The following is a 20578-nucleotide window of genomic DNA, read 5'->3' on the forward strand; positions in this document are numbered from 1 at the left end:
GTACACAGGGTGTCTATGCTGATTATATACTGATATCATGCTGTACCATGATTCACCCCTTGATGGGTCATCCTCTCCAGCGCGTACTTGAGTAGTGTACACAGCATGTCTATGCTGATTATATACTGATATCATGCTGTACCATGACTTACCCCTTGGTGTGTCATCCTCTCCAGCGCGTACTTGAGTAGCGTACACAGCGTGTCTATGCTGATTATATACTAATATCATGCTGTACCATGACTTACCCCGTGATGTGTCATCCTCTCCAGTGCATACTTGAGTAGTGTACACAGGGTGTCTATGCTGATTATATACTGATATCATGCTGTACCATGACTTTCCCCTTGATGTGTCATCCTCTCCAGAGCATACTTGAGTAGTGTACACAGGGAGTCTATGCTGATTATATACTGATAACATGCTGTACCATGACTTACCCCTTGATGTGTCATCCTCTATAGCGCGTACTTGAGTAGTGTACACAGTGTGTCTATGCTGATTATATGCTGATATCATGCTGTACCATGACTTACCCCTTGATGTGTCATCCTCTCCAGCGTGTACTTGAGTAGTGTACACAGTGTGTCTATGCCGATTATATACTGATATCATGCTGTACCATGATTCACCCCTTGATGGGTCATCCTCTCCAGCGCGTACTTGAGTAGTGTACACAGGGTGTCTATGCTGATTATATACTGATAACATGCTGTACCATGACTTACCCCTTGATGTGTCATCCTCTATAGCGCGTACTTGAGGAGTGTACACAGTGTGTCTATGCTGATTATATGATATACTGATATCATGCTGTACCATGATTCACCCCTTGATGGATCATCCTCTCCAGCGCGTACTTGAGTAGTGTACACAGTGTGTCTATGCCGATTATATACTGATATCATGCTGTACCATGAATAGCCCCTTGATGTGTCATCCTCTCCAGCGCGTACCTGAGTAGCGTACACAGGGTGTCTATGCTGATTATATACTGATATCATGCTGTACCATGAATAACCCCTTGATGTGTCATCCTCTCCAGCGCGTACCTAAGTAGTGTACATAGGGTGTCTATGCTGATTATATACTGATATCATGCTGTACCATGACTTACCCCTTGGTGTGTCATCCTCTCCAGCGCGTACTTGGGTAGTGTACACAGGGTGTCTATGCTGATTATATACTTATATCATGCTGTACCATGAATAACCCCTTGATGTGTCATCCTCTCCAGCGCATACTTGAGTAGTGTACACAGCGTGTCTATGCTGATCATTGACATCGCTTTTGAACGTGTGTCAATACACTCTGCTCTCATTATCTTCTGTAAATACAAACACGTAATTATATCACGCTTAATAAATTGAACGAGCGAGTTTAGAGGGAGATTGGTAAATTTTTGTCCAAATGAAAGAGTCTCGGCTCCCTCCTAAGTCTCAGCTCCCTCCTAATGAGGGAGGGATGACAGTTATGAGTATGGGCAATTATTACAACCATATGTCTCAGAGTATTTAAATCTTGTAATAATCTGTTACATACATATAAACTTTATTTATTTTACAGCAACTATGAAACAAGTTATTTCAACTTTTATTAATCACTCTTGTTGGCCCAGATGTTAGCGTACGGGGGACTTAATGTGCGAGGAAACCGGAGTACCCGGACGTGGTCAGGCAGGTGACCCCTGATACCTTTCCAAGATAGGGAAATTGAACCCTACCGCCTTGGTGAAAGGCAAGTGCGCTATCCACTGCACAACTCAACCACCCAATCTGTCATCTGTTACATATAGTTGATGAAATGTGTTAATAAGCTGTTGCGATTATATCAATGCAGCGTAACAAATATGTCTGGATGAGAAGTGCTGAGTGTTTAACATACTTCACACTCGGGGCAGACCCAGTCCTTGGGAAGCTTTTGTCCGAGGTTGAGACATTTGGTATGGTAGACACGGGGACACAGCTCACAGCAGATCACAGTTCCTTCTTTGTGACACAGCCAACAGAAGTAGTCGTTCCTGTTGTCCTGAAACACAACAAGTAATTAGTCAAAGTTGTAAGTCATTTCTATAGCCATACAACACAACAAATAATTAGTCAAAGTTGTAAGTCATTTCTATAGCCATAAAACACAACAGTTAACAAGGATTCAACCTGGAAAACTGTTCGTCACCGTGTCATTAAGTCATACCTGTTGTCCTTAAATACAACCGTAAAAACAAAACTTTAAGCTTGAATTCTGCTAAGTCATTTCTACTCAACTGAAGCTTGAATTCTGTTAAGTCATTTCTGATATCCTCAAACTTTTTTAACTCTAGATCTGTTAAAAAAGACCATACATATATACCTCTCCAGATCCATCATTGCGGCCAATTTTACGACGTTTTGGTGGGACGGTTTGTCCTCCTGGTCCCTGAGCATGAATTCCCTCCACTGTTCCTGTAAGGCCGCGTTTCCTGCCACTGCCACTGGCTGCTGTGGCAGTGGTGCTGGAAGGCGGTGTCGCTGACATCTCTACAAACATACCAGAAATTCTTAAAGCAAATATCCCAAATTTCAAATATTTTTATTTTGGTTTTTTCCCACCCCAATATTTTAATTTACGTGGTATCTTTACTTTTCCTTTTTGAAAATTTCTTAGCATTAAAAATATATACGTATACCTGTAAACTTTCATCTGGTCAAATATTCGCCATTCAAATTTAATGGAAAAATCTATATTGGCCGAGTGTTAATTTCACACATTTATGCCTTATTACTATTTGTGGTATTATATTGTATGCTGTTAGCTAACATTTGCTGTCACGATTGAATTTGCCGTCAATGTGGAGAATGAAAATGGCGAAAATTAAACTGGCAAAAACTTTCCGCCTATAATACAGTATTTCCAAATTAAACACATCATAAAATTTCCTTTCCTTGTATTTTCCTGCCAAATTGCTGATAACCTGACGTTGTTACTGCTTTTTATCAAATATTTCCTTGTTATCGAGTAATATTTTATTTTTCTATCTAGCAAACAAACTCATATTAGACTGACCCCCCTTATCAGTAAAAATACTCTCTTAATATTAAACTTGAATTATTTTCAAATTTGAAAATCGTTACATTTTTAAATTTACATTGATACTTAAACAAATCATTTAAGACCATCAACGTTTTGAGAAGTAAGTTACAGATTTTCCGAAGACATATAACCTAACAACTTGTTAGAGCACAATGTACAAAATTTATATATATACATAATGTATATGTAAATGTATTTGAAACAAATAAAAATTAGAGACTGATGCTATGCCTGATGCATGTTTATGTGGGGATAAAAATCACGGACACATTCTGTTATATCAGAACGAGGCTTGAACTAATAAAACATACTGGTCCCATAGATAGATATATTTACAGGATGTCACTCAAAGGACTACTAGGGCACTAAGGGTCATTTTCGGCCTCATCAGGGATTTTGAATCAGTTGCTATATATGCAAATATGAAATTTTCAAATTTATCTGACAACTGGTTTAGGAAATATGGCATCACAAAGAGAGACATAAACCCACATTTCCATAACAAAATGTGTGAATATCGTATGTTGGGCGCTGTTTGGTTGAAAATTGGCCATTTTGATTGAGATTAACTACACGCTCTTAAGTTTTTGAAAGCCTCCGCATGCAACAAACAAATAAATATTTGACATGCTTAAACATTGTCACACAAGTGTTCATTCGTAGGAAGGAATTTTTGTTTGTCACATTTACCACCAATTAAAATCAGAAAAAAAGATATGCCAATCAAACCAAAGTTATAGCCGTATATATGTTTTAGCCAATCAGAAACATTAGAAGGTGACCATCTTGATTATGGGGATCGAGTAAAAAAAATGCTGTTTAAAAACGCATGATATTTATCAAATCCATTTAAATCCCAAATAAATATTGATGAGTCAACAAGGACAACAACAAATCATGGATGTCTTAAAAAAAGACCACAAATTGTTTCAAAACTTTCTTACAGATCTCTGTACTACTGCTAAAACCTGTAACTACATGTACACCATATTGTTTTTTAATGTCCATGGGGCAGATAATGCATGCTCAGAATTAACAGCATTTATAAAATGTGATTGTACACCTAGGGAAAAAACACACGTTTAAATGGCATTTTGAGCGGACGTCCTTTCTGGTGAATTAAATCGCTAGATCTTAGAAAATAGGAAAAGTTCAGCAAAATCATCACTGGTTGGAATGCTCAATTTTAGGGTCCAAAATGGGGAGTCTCCCTCTAAAATAAGGGAGGGTTGGCAAGTATGCTACAAATATGGTTTGTGTCATAGGTTAAAAACTGATATATATATTACCGTATGAGAAGGTTTTTTTTATTTTTTTAATTTATTTTTTTATATAGTATAGTATATATATAATAGTTTATTTTTTCCATTATATATCCACCATTATATAGGTTGCATAAAGTTGTATACAATAATTTTCTTTACGTTTTGTTAAGAGAAAGTTATGTTCAAAATGTTTGTTCCTGCACATATAACCAGCATGCTAAGCAGATCTTGTCCGGGAAACAATGTTCCAGTTGTCCAAGAGCTAGACTTTCCGGTTCATAATGAACTATTCCAACCTTTGCATTGGAAGAGTTCAAATGTGGCTTCAGGGGTGAATGAGTTAAAAGTTCACTGTAGATTTATATCTGAAATCAATGTAGGTTGTAGATTGAAATCAGAATGCCTGGTTCTGATAGATCTTAGGTCCTTGAATGAGACCTTTACGAGATTAAATGTTCACGGTAGATTTAATTTGGACCAACGTACGCTGTAAACTGAGATGGTGTCTTCGCATAAACAGGTAACACCAGTTAAGGGAGGCCTTGAAGTTTGGGTCGGGGTGCTTGGATTTACAGAGCTCTGCTGCATGCTTTCGTATTTCTGTGGACCCGACACTGATACCTTCTTCTTTCCGATCTCGGATCCAAGCATAAAGTTCCTTCTCCATGCTTGGATTCAAGGGCTGTTTACCTCTGTTTGCTCGTTTGCCCATAGGCGTGGTCTCCAGATCATCTTCCTGCTTTTTCCAGTTGCGTACGTTGGATTCTCCGACATTGAACCGGCGACCGGCCGCTCTATTACCAAACTTCTCGGCGAAGTCGACAATTTGGAGTTTCTCTTCGGCAGTCCATGAATCGTTGGAACGTCCAGTTGCCACTCGTTCTATGTCTGCACAACAGGTTGTAATATTAAAACAATCATTCACATGTCTGTCGAGGGGATAGGGATAATCTGACAGGGGTTTCACAACTTGATATTAGGGAAAAAATCATGTGCCAATAAAAATCCCTCAGTTTTCAACTTCTGAACCCAAGGAAAAATGGACCCTAATCCCTAAATCAGTTCATAAAAAGGATTGACGTTCTTCCAAATTTATAGGAAGGTTTGTTGAAATATTTAAGAGAAGAAGTGATATTGATAAGAATATAATACGTAGGTGCAAATTCTGCTTTAATTATACAAACTACAAAAGGATCATTAAAGACAAGACTTGAAACAATTTGTGATTTTCATACGATATCATGTTTGACACTATGGTAGGACATCATTAAAAATGATGCTAGTTGAACTTTTATCAAGCTGAAACATATATGGCTATACTTTTTATACATACATGTATATATAAATTGGGGAAATGTTCTTTTAGAGCTCGTACAATTTGTTACATTATAATAATACTGTCTACTTTCAAATATTAGAACCAAATACATATTTGTTATGACTGAGTATTTTATAATCACCAGACAAAATTATACAGTACATATGAATATATTTATGTCAGATTTTGCGTACATTTTAAACTGTGGGTATCTTAACAATTAACGACGGGCAACACAGGCATACGGCTGTAATAATATCTTACATAAACTAACTGGTATTTCAGCTGGAACATTCGACTAAGTTGAACGCAATATAGCTCTTCCACTCACTACTAGCATAAAAGCATCAGTAGCTCAAGTTAGCGTTAATCTATAGATTAGTAGCGGAGGCACGGTAGTCTAGTGGTAGGACGTCGGGCTCGTGACAGAAGGGTTACGGGTTCCAGTCACGGTCCGGCACTGTGTTGTATCTATGAGCAAGATACTTTACTCTGCTTGTTCCAATGTGTCTTCAGGGGTAAATGAGTGAGTTAATACAGAAAATAAAGGTGAACTTGACAGATATGAATATGTTGACTTACCTTTATGCATGAGGCTTTGGTTATTTTCTATCTCCTTGGCGACAGCAACGGTATACGTCCCGTTCATGTGGATGCTGCCAGTGGAGAGACGTGTACGTATACCTCGCCCTCCGCCGGCTGGTGGCGATTCATGGACTGGTTCACCTGTGGAACAAATTGGTGTAATTTGAGAGTCTGTTTACGGGGGCAAGTCAGCTGATGGTTCGTTTGAGTGGAACATCAATGCATGAGAAGTTTTGAAGATAACAAAAACCTTGATTTATGCAAGTTACAAGAAAGCTGGCTTCAGCAGAGAATTCATGCCTGAACATCATAGAACGGCTTCATGAATATGGGCTCTGAATTCAGAATGCAACACTCCGCCATTCCAAGATGTACTTTTATTAATTGTATTCAAAATTTGGCAATTAAAGGTGAGAGAGTCAGATATGTCCTAGATGAATTACTTAGCGGGGGGGAAAAAGTATTTTGAAGTGATTTGCATAACATGTTTACTCAAGCAAAGAAACTGCTGGGTAAATAAACCCAAACTCCACCACTTAATAGCAAACCCTTGTCCACCTCTAAGTAAACAAATTCCACGTCAACTGCTTAATAAACATATTAAAACTCCATGTATTTAAATTTGGTATGAACATACTCTTATCTTTATCTTTTTCTTTTTCTCCATCTTTTCCCTTTTCTTTCGGCTTCTCCGCTTCCTTCTTTGGAAGAATTCTTTGTAATCCTGGGCGCCGGCGAAGGGATATGGTCTCTGTAAAAACGGACAAATCAATTTTTGTTTAATTTGTAAAACAGGTGTGTGCACATGAGCCATATCTTTTCAAAATAATGTATCTATCAGTTCCTGTTCCTTCATTAACCCTTTCACCACTGTAGACCATAATAGACTCATCCATATCAATGCATGGCAGAGTCTACTGAAGTTACATAGGGGTGAAAGGGTTAAATAGCATATTATATATATTGCGAAACTTTCGCCCGTCAAACTTTCGCCCTTTGAAATGCTTGTAAAATCTATTTTTCGCCCTTCACAGTTGATCTCTATGTTTAATTTATAATGTTTACTCATATTGGCTCTTATGATAAATTCACCCTCAGACGACGAAAAAGTCGAAACTTAAACTGCGGCAAAAAAATCCCGGTACACAGTATAATATATATGGCACTATGATATTTTGAAATGATTTGCCTACCAATTATTCGGTCAATTTTTTAATTTTTTTTAAGTATTTCTTTTTGTGTTAATATGTAGAGGGTATTTTTAATGGTTTCCTATACTTAATGCTATAATATATATATATCTCTTGAGTATATGTCAGATCAACATTGACATTTTTCACGGGTGTGAATTTTCAGACCAAGAGTGAAAATATCGGTATATTCGGCCATAGAAGTAAACTATTTATGATATTCACGGGGGGAAAAAAATTGCCATTTTTGGCAAAACAACAACGAAAAAAGGCAGCACTGAAAATTTGGAATCAGAAGCAAAACATCTGATGCCTTGTTCTAATGACATCACACTTGACTACTAGCTAGGCTATGCATAATACATAATTTCCGCGATTCAAGTTTCCGGAACAAATTGAAAGTCATGTGATTTGGCTGTCACTTGATACATTTAGGGAGCACGTATGCTTTTATGTATCCCCAATCTGACATGAAAAGATATAGGTCCACCTGCCCGACCACGTTGGTTTTCTCTGGGCATACTCCGGTTTCCTCCCACAGTAAGACCCCCCCCAGCGCGTTATAACATCCCGGCCAACAACAGTGATTAGTATAAGTTGTAATAACTTGTTTCATGATATTGTTGTAAAATAAATCAAGTTTATATTCATTTACTTCCATGTAAAGGTAAATGAGAAGAAAACCAACTTCGTCGAAGTAAAACAATGGTAAAGAATAAAATTGACTGAAATTTCACATCCTTCAAGAACAGGATATCAAGCGACTAGTACCCTGTTGTAAGATATGCAGTCTGGAACCTGCCATACCAGTTTTTTTGGAAAGTGTTTTGCGTAACTCTCAGATTTTTTCGTTGTGTACTGGAAAAATACACATACCCCATTATCACATGACATGTGTGTCTTAAACCCGGTCAAATCTGGAGAGAAAAAGTACGGTATTTCAAAAATGATGTATTTTTAATGAGTTTTACTCAATGCAATTCTACCATTCGCTGCTATATTATCTGTTAACTTGTTAAGCTTGTATACCAAAGGGGACATGAAAATACAGAGTACACCACAGTAAATGATAAAAATGACTAAATATGCTTCCTTAAGAACATTTTCAAGCATTTGGAAAAAAGAAAAAAAAAGAAGAAAAAAGTGAAACAATTCAGCATGAGGAGACGACTAATTCTGGGACAATTCAGCACTACAAGGGTTAATAGAAGCTAGACTATTATTATCAGAGCATCATTTTTAAAAACATTTTGATTGTGTTTAACTGAAAGACAGACTACAACAATGGAAAACATGGCACATACCTATAGCTACTATACTGTCTACGATTTGGGACACCGAGGTCAGTCGGTGCATTAAAATATCGCTGTAGCTTCTGCATATATGAATTCAATTCAAGGTCAGACAATGTGTTAATCTTCAACAGGTACTCTAGATCTTGGTAAACAATTTTTATATCAAATTTGTTCAATAGCACTTTGCACATGAGAAAAGATTTGAAGTTGGACTTTCAATCAGGCAATAGTTTTTTTAGTTTAAACATACCGTATTTTATTGTACAAATATACAAATGGATTGGACAATAAGTTATTACAACTTAATAAAGTCCTCTCCTTAATACATAACATGAATATATATATGTATATGTCAGGCTACCGTAGGGCTACATGTAGCTAGAAATTCATTTTGAAACCCACTTGAGTCAGTCATCTCGTAGTTTCCAGTTTTACTTGCTAGTCCATGTGCGAATTTCACAAACCCAATATTATTTGACAGGACTAGTCATACCAGATTTTGATTAGTCAATCAGGCTAGCTGTGTTTAGAAAATAGTCCAGCAGGAGATTTAACATTTTTTGTTGTTGTCTCAGATTAGTGGGCTACCCTTATTCATATCTAATATAACCCCTGGCAATATATTTCAAGTACAATATACTAATGTATAATTGCTTAATAATTTTATTATGTACATTAACTTATTCACCCCTGTAATTTCATAATGAACTATTTCAACCTTGATAAATTTGGAAGAATTTAAATGTGTCTTCAGGGGTGAATGAGTTAATAATGTCTATATATGTTATTGGTTTCAATGTGTGATATAGCCATGTTTTCTTCTTTTATTTTTGATTTACACATAAAGTGTTGAGTGTGACCAACATGAAACTCCATTGCTATTATAGACTTGGCCCATACAGTCATACAATCTACAGTTTAATGTATACCAGGGACTCTCGGCTTTCTCCCAGCCAGCTCAATCATTATACAGATACAATGCCCCTAATGTACAGCCAGCTATCTCAGATCTGTGTATCTGAATGTGTAAGCATGAGGGGCCTCCCACGGGGATTTTTTTATAATATATTCAACTTTATTTCGATAGCAGGCAAACAAAGCTGCATTATATGGATCAAACAGCAAATTAGCACACTATTAACAAACACATAAGAACTATACTCAGAAAGTAAGCATAATATTGAACTTAAGCACTTTACAAGTCCATATATATATACTGTTTGTCACAATTCATTGACAAATATATATAGACTATCATAGTGCAGTGTTCAAACTTAAATTCATTTATAAAACAAATCTTCCTTGAAGTTATATTCCTATAGGTTCTTATATTTTATCTGTATAGAATTTTCAGTATAAAACAATGCAGCTTTTTATTCATGGTTTGGTTTGTTCTACAGTGGTAGCACATTTTGTATAACCAGGCTCAGTATAATCTGCTGATTGACCTATATACATAGCTGAACAGATTTATATTGCTACATGACCACCGATAATTTATAAATGTTACATTAATTCAGTAAGCATCCCTTTTTTTAAGATTTCAGTTTCAATTAAATAAAGCAAAACTGCATAAAAAATCAGTTTTAAAGACATAATGTTTACCACAAAAAGAATATACATTGAGATGTATGATTCTATTTTTCATAAACATATAATTTGCCATTTTTTTACTTTTACATTGTTTGTTTGGTGTTTAATTTTCTCACAACAGCTGGGATCATTAGAAGCTGGCGAAAGCAAACTGTTTATATATCGGGAGACTTTCGCCCTGTCAAATATTTGCAGTTTTTTTTTATAAAATCGATGTTCGCCCAGTGTTACTTTTGCCCTTCCTATGTTGCCTGTTGTGAACCAAAAAAAATTGTAAAACAGATAAATTTGTCCTCATTGGGGAGGGTGAAAAAGACAAATGTTAGCCTGCAGCGAAAAGTTCCCGGAACTTATGTTACAGGAGAGAGAGAAATGCACGGCCGACCAGGATTTGAACCCCCAGGATCCTTCGAACTCGAGACAGACGCTCTACCAATTGAGCTACCTGGTCACAAACAATCGACCCAGTCCAGTACATTCCACAACATTCCTTCATCCTTTTTCTAAGTCTTTGCCCCCGAAGACACAACTATTTACAACCCAGGTTTGGGTATCCCCTTGCTAAGCGCACTCCCAATACATGTCCTTCAAACAATGGTTGGCAAGCTCACTAATTTTGTAACAGAAGAAAGAGCTAGAAATCCACAGAGCTCAAATCTCTGGTCCCTCTGAACTCTAGATGGATGCTCTACCAATTGAGGTACCAGGAAGCTGGCGATCGACCAGGAGTCCAGTTCCCCTACACTTATAAAAGTGAAGAAATCTTTTTTAAATACTCCTCCGTGTCATTTTCTTTTCTAGAGACATTTTTGGTAGAAGTTAACAATACAACTAGTATATATAGGCCGTTTCAGTATAAAAGCTCAATTGACAGTTTGCATTGAATTGATGGGGTTATTTTTCTTTATATAGTCAACTAGCTGTTTTTAAAGGCCATCTATCAATATTCTTTTCTTTTTCACTTGGGTGGTGTTTGTAGAAAGGCTTTTCAATTTATTTGATTTTTTTGTCAAAACATGTCCAGTAGGATCTGTATTTTAATTTTGATAAACACAACACAGCAACAGATTTACAAGTTGTATCAATGAAAACAAAAATTTATTACATATGACACAAATTAATATATTATCCTATCAGAAGTCCTTGAAAATATCTATATGTAACTTTACAATGATTAACTTGACAATGACAGCTTAATTGACCCAGACACCTTCTTCCTAGGTATTATCCAACAACCTCCTACCCCAGACCATCACCAACTCCTATAGGGAGTCCTCAACTCCTCTAAGGTATCAATGACCCTCCACGGTTTCCTCAACCCCTCTAAGGTATCACTGACCCATCCACAGTGTTCTCAACCCCTCCAAGGTATCACTGACCCCTCAATGGTGTCCTCTACCCCTCCAGGGTATCAATGACCCCTCCAGAGTGTTCTCAATCCCTCTAGGGTATCACTGACCCCTTCAAGGTGTTCTCAATCCCTCTAGTGTATCACTGACCCCTCAAGAGTGTCCACACCTCAATCCCTCCAAGGTATCACTGCCCCCTTCAAGGTGTTCTCAATCCCTCTAGGGTATCACTAATCCCTTCAAAGTGTTCTCAATCCCTCTAGGGTATCACTGACCCCTTCAAGAGCATCCTCACCTCAAGGCCTCGAGGGTGTCACTGACCCGTCCAAGGTGTCCTCAACCCCTCCAGGGTGTCACTGACCACTCCAGAGTGTCCTCACCTCAAACCCTCCAGGGCATTACTAACCCCTTCAATAGTGTCCTCACANACCCCCCCAAGGTGTCCTCAACCCCTCCAGGGTGTCACTGACCCCTCAAGAGTGTCCTCACCTCAATCCCTCCAAGGTATCAATGACCCCTCCAAGGTGTCCTCAATTCCTTCAGGGTATCACTGACCCTCCAGAGTGCCCATACCTCAACCCCTCCAGGGTATCACTGACCCCTCCACAGTATCCTCAACCCTAACAGGGTGTCCTTTGACCCTCTAGAATGTCACTGATCATGACTTCAGCAGATTGTTTTCAACCCATTTAGGAGGTCTTCAACCCTTCCCGGGTATCAATGTCCCCTCCTGACACACATTTGATTTTTAAGAACATTTTGTTTTAGAGCTTTGTTTAGAGGGCTCTCCTGCCTTTCAATTTTTTATATAATTTTGGCCAGCTCCACACCAAAAGAGATGGAAGGCAGTGCCATGGCAGTCTCCCTCAGAATCTGCCTACGTGAATGAAAGGACCCAGTAGGCCGATCTCTCTTTTGAAATCACTGATTTTAACATTTGATAAGCTTAAAATTGACTCTGATTTCCACATCATTGATTTCTATTGCCGATTTAAATATTAATGACTTGAATTACTGTTTTTAGTATTGATGTTATCGCTTGCCTTACCTCTGCTGTTCTCTGCACGCCCTTGACTCATGGTGGATCTGAAGATAAAAAGTGATAATCTGTAGAAATTGAATAAATAAAGAAATTATATTATATATATATGACATGAGTTGGTAATAGTTCAAAGCCTTGTTGTGTTTATAATATAGTAGAGCAAGTTTTAAATTCCGCTATATGTCTTCCTTGATATAATGATGTGCTTCCTTGGTTATGCAAAACATTCTCTGGATAAATGGTCACAGTATCACAAGGTTTCACTGTAATTATGATCCAGTTGCAATTTGGTGGGACAATTAAAGAGAAAGAAAGTTCAAAGGTCACATAAATGTGCTTCTGTAACAGGAAAGAGATTACTGTATAAGAAACTTTTGCCCTATGAAACGTTTGCCCAGTGAAACTTTCGCCCTGTGAAACGTTCGCCCAGTTAACGTTCGCCCAGTGAAACGTTCGCCCTGTGAAACTTTCGCCTTTCACTGGACACACTGTCAGCTTCACCCTTCACATGCAATGACTGTATATGGTATAGGGTGAAGTAATATTTGCTGTTATGATAAATTCGCCTTCATCACGGAGGGCGAAATGGCGAAAGTTTAAATGCGGTGAAAATTTCCCAGTATGCAGTAGTTAGGGTCTACCCAGGTTCGAACAACGGACCCTCATGATCAGCTTTCCATTTATCCACTATCAAATGAGCTGAAAAGAAAATTCCTCACCTTCAAGGCTAGAAAACACTAATAACACTGAGAAGCAAGCAACCAAAGGTTTTAACTCATGTACCCCTGAAATTTCATAATGAACTATTGAATTGCAAACTCTGAATTGGAAGGGTTCAAATGTGTCTTCAGGGGTGAATGAGTTAATGTCAAAATCTGCAAACTAAACAGGGAGTTTAACATTATCGGTTACATAGATAAATACCAATAATCTGTTGTGATGAATTCAAAATACACGAGTCTGTGACAGACAACACATATTGTGGACTGCAAACAAACAACTTTGAAACTAACAAGAAAATTCTTCAGGGGATAGATTTGAATCCTTTTATCCTCACCCTTATAATGCAAACCTTTAGCTACAAAAATGTACTTGTTTCAAACATTTTATAGCCTCCATCATAGGGTCTCTCTGCAGTGTTGACATCAGTTTTCAGCTGTGAACACAGCTAGAGATCTAAGGGTGGTCCTGATAGGGGGTCCCAGTATTAATTTTATATATCTAGTGGCCATGGGTCAACAAAGAGTAACACTATACATCCTGTACATTTATGGGGCTGTAGACCAATCAATGGTATCTATATTTACACTACGTGTAGCTAGTGGAGAATCCAAGATTTAGTTAACCCATTCTACCCTAAAGTCACATTTGAACCTTACCAAATCAAAGTCTGGTAAAGCCCAGTTTAGATATGTAGGGGTGAATGAGTTAATTAAGGGCCATGGGACCCAACCCTTCAGGATATAGCAACAAGAAGATTCAGAAAAATATTACAGAAACACCATTTTACAAGTGGATCATATGTAACAGGAAAGAGGATAGTTTGCTGCCACCGGGGATCAAACCCGCAATCTCCAGGTTCCTAGTCGGATGCTCTACCACTGAGCTAAAGGGAAATTCCCTCTTAAGCTCGAAGCTAGAAGGCGACCGTAATCCTATGTGCAATTAAAATCTGCCACACATACACTGTATTGGAAAATTTTGCCCAGTAAAATTTTTCGCCATATGTGGTATATTCGCCAAGTAATAATTTCGCCTTTTCGCTTTTGACAACTTTATGGTCATTACTATGCGCTGTGATGATAAATTTGCACTCATTATGGAATGCAAAAAGGCAAAATTTAAACTGCAGCGAACAAAATCCCTGAATACAGTACATGAGGGGGCAGATTTTGAAGGCCTCCCTAAGCCTCTTCTTCCCTAAAATATTCCCACATACCTACATAATTAACTGATTCTTTTTCTCCAATAAATTGTCTTTAAAACAATGTGAAAGGTAAAGTTTTGGTGCTTTCTATTCTCAATGTTCAACTCATTCACCCCTGAAGTTTTGTAATGAACTATTCCAACCTTTGAATTGAAAGAGTTCAAATGTGTTTTCAGGGGTGGATGTCAGTTAAGTCAAAACCATTCTAATAATGAATGGATATAATCTTCCTCAGTTGGATGGTGATACAGAAAAATCCCAACTTTTCGGGCAAGACCAGGCAGATCAAGCTTGGTGACATTCAAGAAACTTACCCCCAGGGTTTAAGTTTTTTTCTGTGTCATGCCAAAATTGGATGATGATTAATAGAGTCTTCCCCTACCATGAGGGTGTGACAGAGAAATCTCCGACTCGAGGGATGATTAATTCTTGATTTTCTCACCTGAGGCTTTGTCGAGGGTAAGAAATTTGAGAATATCATCCCGGGGGTTGGAGATTTCTCTGTTACACCCTCAAGGTAGGGGATGAGTGTTTTTTCTCCCATCTTGTTTCAGAGTTGTCTTCAATGGTCTGATGTACTGTTGATGTGACGTCAATGCATTGATGAAGTAATGTCACACTATTGTTATGCGCAAGGCTATCTCCCCTTAGGAGGAGACAAGCTTATCTTTTCCCGCTTAAAAGGGAGACACACCTGTGAGGGATGGGAGAATACTTTTTCTCCACTGTACCCCTGAGTGAAAATTGTTTCGTAAAAAAAGGAATGCTTTCTGCACCAAGCACGGATACCTATTACAGGATGTTATCTGATGGTAAAATGTTACGTCATTTAACTGATCTCTTTTTGAGATGTCATAATGTTTCAATCTGCTTCAACCACTGAGGGATGGAAAGAAAAATCTCTCCCATCCAGAGGTGTGAAAATTTCCCAAGCAGGGATGCTAGCTGTGATGCCACAATGAGGGTTATATAACCTCCTCTCCGGTGTTGATATGACAGAGAAATATCATAACCAAAAAGGTGATATTCTTGATTGTCTAACCCAAGGCTGGCTTCGATTTCCAGCTGAAGATGAGACATTCAAGAATATCACCCTGTGGGTTAGGATTAATAAAATCTTCTCTGACTTTGAGGGTGTGACAAAAAAATCTCCAACCTTTGGGTTAGTTGTCTAACCCACAAACAAATAAATCACCACTCAGGTTGAAGATTTCTCAGTCACATCCTCAAAGTAGGGGAAGATTATTTTTCTCCCTTAATTTCAATACCATGGGACAAACCTCTGGCAAACCCTCACCAGAGTAGGTGATTATTTTTCTCCCATTCTAATGTTAAAACATTGATTATCTACATTCGCAATTGGTTTCAGATCATCCTGATAGCACATATTTACCTCTCCAGCTGGTGTTCTATAGTTACTGTGACATCATCCTATTGTTATTTTTGTAACAGGAAAGAGAATAGTGTGCTTCCACCGGGGATCAAACCCGCAATCTCTGGGTTCCTAGTCGGACGCTCTACCACTGAGCTAAAGGAAAATTCCCTCTAGCTCAAAGTTAGAAGCCTACCGTAATCCTATGTACAATTAAAATCTGCCACATTTTCTATGAGCTGTCTATATAGATTTTTTCAGGTTGTCTACTCGTGGCTTTCAACTGTCACAAACAGAGGTGAAAAAAATTGACACCATGTATATATATATACATTATGATAATAGAGTCTTCCCCTACCTTGAGGGTGTGACAGCTGCGATATCTCCCACCCGAGGGTTGATGTTTTTTGGTTGTGACTAACCCGAGGCTCTGCCGAAGGTTAGATAACCAAAAACTTCACTCTGAGTGTTAGAGATTTCTCTGTTACATGTACGCTCAAGGTAGGAGATGATTATTTTTCTCCGATCCTATTATTTCAGTCACAACCCATGTTTGTAAAGAAAAACACATGTGTGGTATGAATATCGTCATTCACTTTTTATGACATCACTATTACCGTTGACACATTTTGATGACGTCACAATGGCGTGCTAATCGGCAAGAGGCTATCACCCCCTAGGGGGTGACAAGCTAATATTTCCCCGCTAAACAGGAGACACACATGTGAAGGGTGGGAGAAAATCCTGTCAAAAATTGAACTAATAACGGAAGTAAAATCTCATGCTTTCCATCATCATCAATTTGTTTTAGTATTTGTTTTGACTGTAGCCTAGCTGCAAAAAATTACGAAAGCTTAAATAATACAGGGGAAGTCAGGGACATAGCAGATGGTCTACTTCACAGGTAAAGTTTAGTGAAACGTCAGCTAAAACTGTCAGCTTGTACAAAAATGGATATATACCAAATGACATCATTTAAAAAATGTAACAGTCTTGATTCAAAACAGACACATTGACAGCATGCATGCTGCCTTACAAAGTAAAGCTTAGAGCTCTAATTATAAGTAATGGACATATAAACCTCCATGTGTGGATCCACAGGTATTTGGGGTCAGAACCGAAACTGAATCAAAACTTCATAAGGAATGGCATTTTTTCTTCTCCGATTTTAGAAGGACAGCAAAAGCATTTTTTTCAAATGAATAAAAAATGAACTATGCATGTCTTCAATTTTTTTAATGTAGAATCACCTTGCGTGTAGTGTAGCATCACAAAACTTCATCACTACAAGACCCCTTTAACTCATTCACCCCTGCAGACACATTTGAACTCTTCCAATGCAAATGTTGGAATAGTTCATTGTGAAATTTCAGGGGTGAATGAGTTTAACTTTAACAAGTAACTCTTCTGAACTTATCCAATGGCGGTGTCAAATTGACACATCAACATCTATGGAGTCAATTTTTTTGGCATCTGATGCAATGTTTAAATATTCTGCTATTTCATTTAATTCTTTAAAGAAATCTGTTTTAGAGAATAAATAATTTTCTAAAAGTTAAATTTTTGTAATTCTGAGTCAGATAAGGAATTTTATTATCATTCTGTTATATGCCCCATTATAATATGACGAATACAACCAATGTATTCCTTGTAGATAAATGGGTGTCCCGGGGGGCACATCATTTAAAAAAGTTTCTGTGAGTTATATTACATATGTGTCCGCATTCTTGGCCGATACAGGTCTGCAGAAATAATTATTGTGAAATTAATAGAATATGCCCTGTGGCAGATCATGCAGGCAGATGAAATATGCCAGTTGTCATAGTTATATTATCATGCAATTATCATTAATTTTTATGCCACACATACAGAGCTTGAGGTTGTTCCAAAATATAATCAGTTAATAATATAGCTATATGTACAGTTTAAATGTCTGTTAGCAAAATTGAAAGTCTTCAGATTGTCTTCCTTGTAGACTCGCAGTATATAGTAAGGAACATTTAACTTATCATATGATCATGGGTGTAGAATTTCAAACGCTTTACTATGCATGTATAGCCCACAGGCAGGTTTTGAAAAGTAAACTTGCTCAACCTACATTTTCATAGCAAATATTGAAAACTTGCACTACACACATACAACTCAACACAAAACCGTCTTAAACCTCGGGTAGATGACACATGGATTATTGTATACTTCTGTACTAGCTTATACATGTATTGATTTTTATTCTGTAGAACTTTGTACAGAATATTAATACTAATACATGGCCTGTACACAAGAATACCAGCTTATAATAGGGAAATTGCAAATAGGCCAATTTTACCTTAAAATCTGCTGACAAATTAACATGGATTAGTTAAATATTATACAATCTATATATACACTGATTATTGTGTAAACACATGCTAAGGAAATTAATCTACATGAAATATACACATGGTACTTATATTACATTAAACTTATTGTAATTCATGAAGTAAGAATATTTAGTATCAAATTTTATATTATATTGTATGATATACTATGGTAATTTTTTATGACATCATGAAAATTCTCATAAAATGTCGAACTCCATGTTACATGTTTTTTGTTACTTAATTCATTGAGAGAAATTATATACTTAGGACATCAAAATTAACCGAATTAAAATACTGTTAGCTTCACTCTGATACAAGAAAACCGCAATCACATATGAATTTATACATATTGTCTCCTGCTAAAATGACAGAATCATTTAGTTATGACGAGTATTTATCTTTTGAACATTTGGACTGCCATTCAGTACAGCACCCCTCTGATATAAATTACACATTCACTCTTAATACCAGGCTTGGTATATGTGTGTGTGTGTGTATGTGTATATATATACCAGTATATAAACAAGTAGTACACAAGCATATTGTTATACCTTTAAATAGTACCCCAGATGTACAAACGTGTGTAAGTTAAAGTCGGTAACAGAAGCTTGATGACTCTGTCAAACTCTGGCCTGTCTCATTCTTGTATACAGCCTTCCATCTTGTCTGTCTCAGTGAGCCTCTCAATAGCTTGCAGACACACATGTGCTAAATTTTCTCCCTGGGTGACCTTCACCCTGGCAATAGCTCAGGCCAGCATATAGATTGCAGCTGTATACATACATCTCATCAAGTGTCAAGTCTGACTCAAGTGGGCGGAGCTTAGCTCCCAACTTCTATTGATTGAATGACTGTAGTCATGGTTACCCAGCTCCCATTGGCTAGGCACAGGAGTGGCTATAAAGGTGCTTATCAAAAGACTTTTGTTGAAATACGAGGCCATGGGGGCCCCCCACAGGGTAATTGTTTAATATAATATTTTGTGAGGTGTGTTATACAGCCATTTCACTGACTTATATTAAGCACAAATTTGTTGACTTTTGTGCTGAATAATTAAAATATTAAGCATACATCCAAAAAGGAGTAAAATACATAATAAACCGAGTGACAAATTACAGTATATTCCTTCACTCATGTACCACAATGTACAATTTTATAATTTTTGAAGATCATTCTGCTACTTTTAGGCAAACATGGTTTTCCAACACAATTACAATCGTTTTTGTTTTAATAATTAGTTTCTTGTTGGCATAGAATATCATCTTTGTAAAATATAATATTCCATTTTAATCCTGTAAACACACATAAAATAGCTGAAAACTGTATCACATCTCGATCATAAGCCGATGTTTAATGTTGACTGTTACAGGCAGCCGAGAAGAAACTGCAAATTCAAAAGGTCAACAATAACCCGAGGACTGACAATTAAACTCAATTAAGACCACCATTAACAAACACAAAGCTATATACTTCATCGTCAATACTATACCTGGCCTTATCCCAGTACATATTTGGTAATCAACGTCGATAGTTGGAAAGGGCGTGAAAATATAACACTTAAACGCATTGGATGCCCACAATTTGCTCATTAAAAAGTTCAACACACATATATATATTTATCAATTTTGGAATAGTTTAATGGCACATAACAAAATTTAGTAATGTTGGTTTAGTAAACAATATAGTTATTTAGTATTAACATACTTGCCAACTCAATCTCCCTATTTAGGAGGGACTCCAGATTTTAGACCCTTAAATGTAGTATTTAATGTACATTTATTACTTTCCAACTCTCCCTATTTTAAAGGAAGGAGACTCCTAACTTTAGACCCTTAAATTTATAATATTTCAAACCAGTGGATTTTCTAATTCTAACATCAAATGCGTTCGTGACAAAGAACAACTCAAAATTTGTCAATTTAAAGAATGGTTTTGTCTCTAGCAGGTAAATAATTATTTGTTTTACTTTTGAGCAAGCAGAATATCCCCCATGGACAGTTCAAAAGGTTGGCAAGTATGATTTAAATCATGCCTTCAGTTTAAAACACTATATAAGAATATATCTACTGGCAAGATGTGATATGAACCTGAAAGAATGACTGAGGCGAAGCTGAGGTCATGCAATATCAGTTTTTCAGGTTCATATCACATCATATTTACCAGCACAAAATCCCAAAACTGTTTTATTATATGCTTCAACAATATAATAAAAC

The 20578-nt window shown here is 37.1% G+C and overlaps 1 protein-coding gene across 12 annotated transcripts in view; it reads right to left on the reverse strand.

The window, feature by feature from the left end:
* The window catches only part of LOC110450900 (protein kinase C-binding protein 1-like), a 67882-nt gene that overhangs the window by 27557 nt on the left and 19747 nt on the right, over positions 1–20578 (reverse strand). For 4 of the 12 annotated variants that reach the window (XM_021498683.1, XM_021498682.1, XM_021498684.1 and 1 more), the window contains 7 exons: positions 12713–12750; positions 6875–6988; positions 6235–6378; positions 5025–5222; positions 2350–2516; positions 1885–2028; positions 1214–1327 (listed from right to left, as the gene is read on the reverse strand). In XM_021498683.1, coding sequence (XP_021354358.1) covers positions 1214–1327; positions 1885–2028; positions 2350–2516; positions 5025–5222; positions 6235–6378; positions 6875–6988; positions 12713–12743 — 912 coding nt within the window. In that variant the 5' untranslated portion in view covers positions 12744–12750. The other 8 variants (XM_021498686.1, XM_021498687.1, XM_021498681.1 and 5 more) reach the window with 6 other exon arrangements.

Source organism: Mizuhopecten yessoensis, unplaced genomic scaffold (assembly GCF_002113885.1).
Source record: "Mizuhopecten yessoensis strain PY_sf001 unplaced genomic scaffold, ASM211388v2 scaffold5547, whole genome shotgun sequence".
In the NCBI taxonomy this organism is placed as follows: domain Eukaryota; kingdom Metazoa; phylum Mollusca; class Bivalvia; order Pectinida; family Pectinidae; genus Mizuhopecten; species Mizuhopecten yessoensis.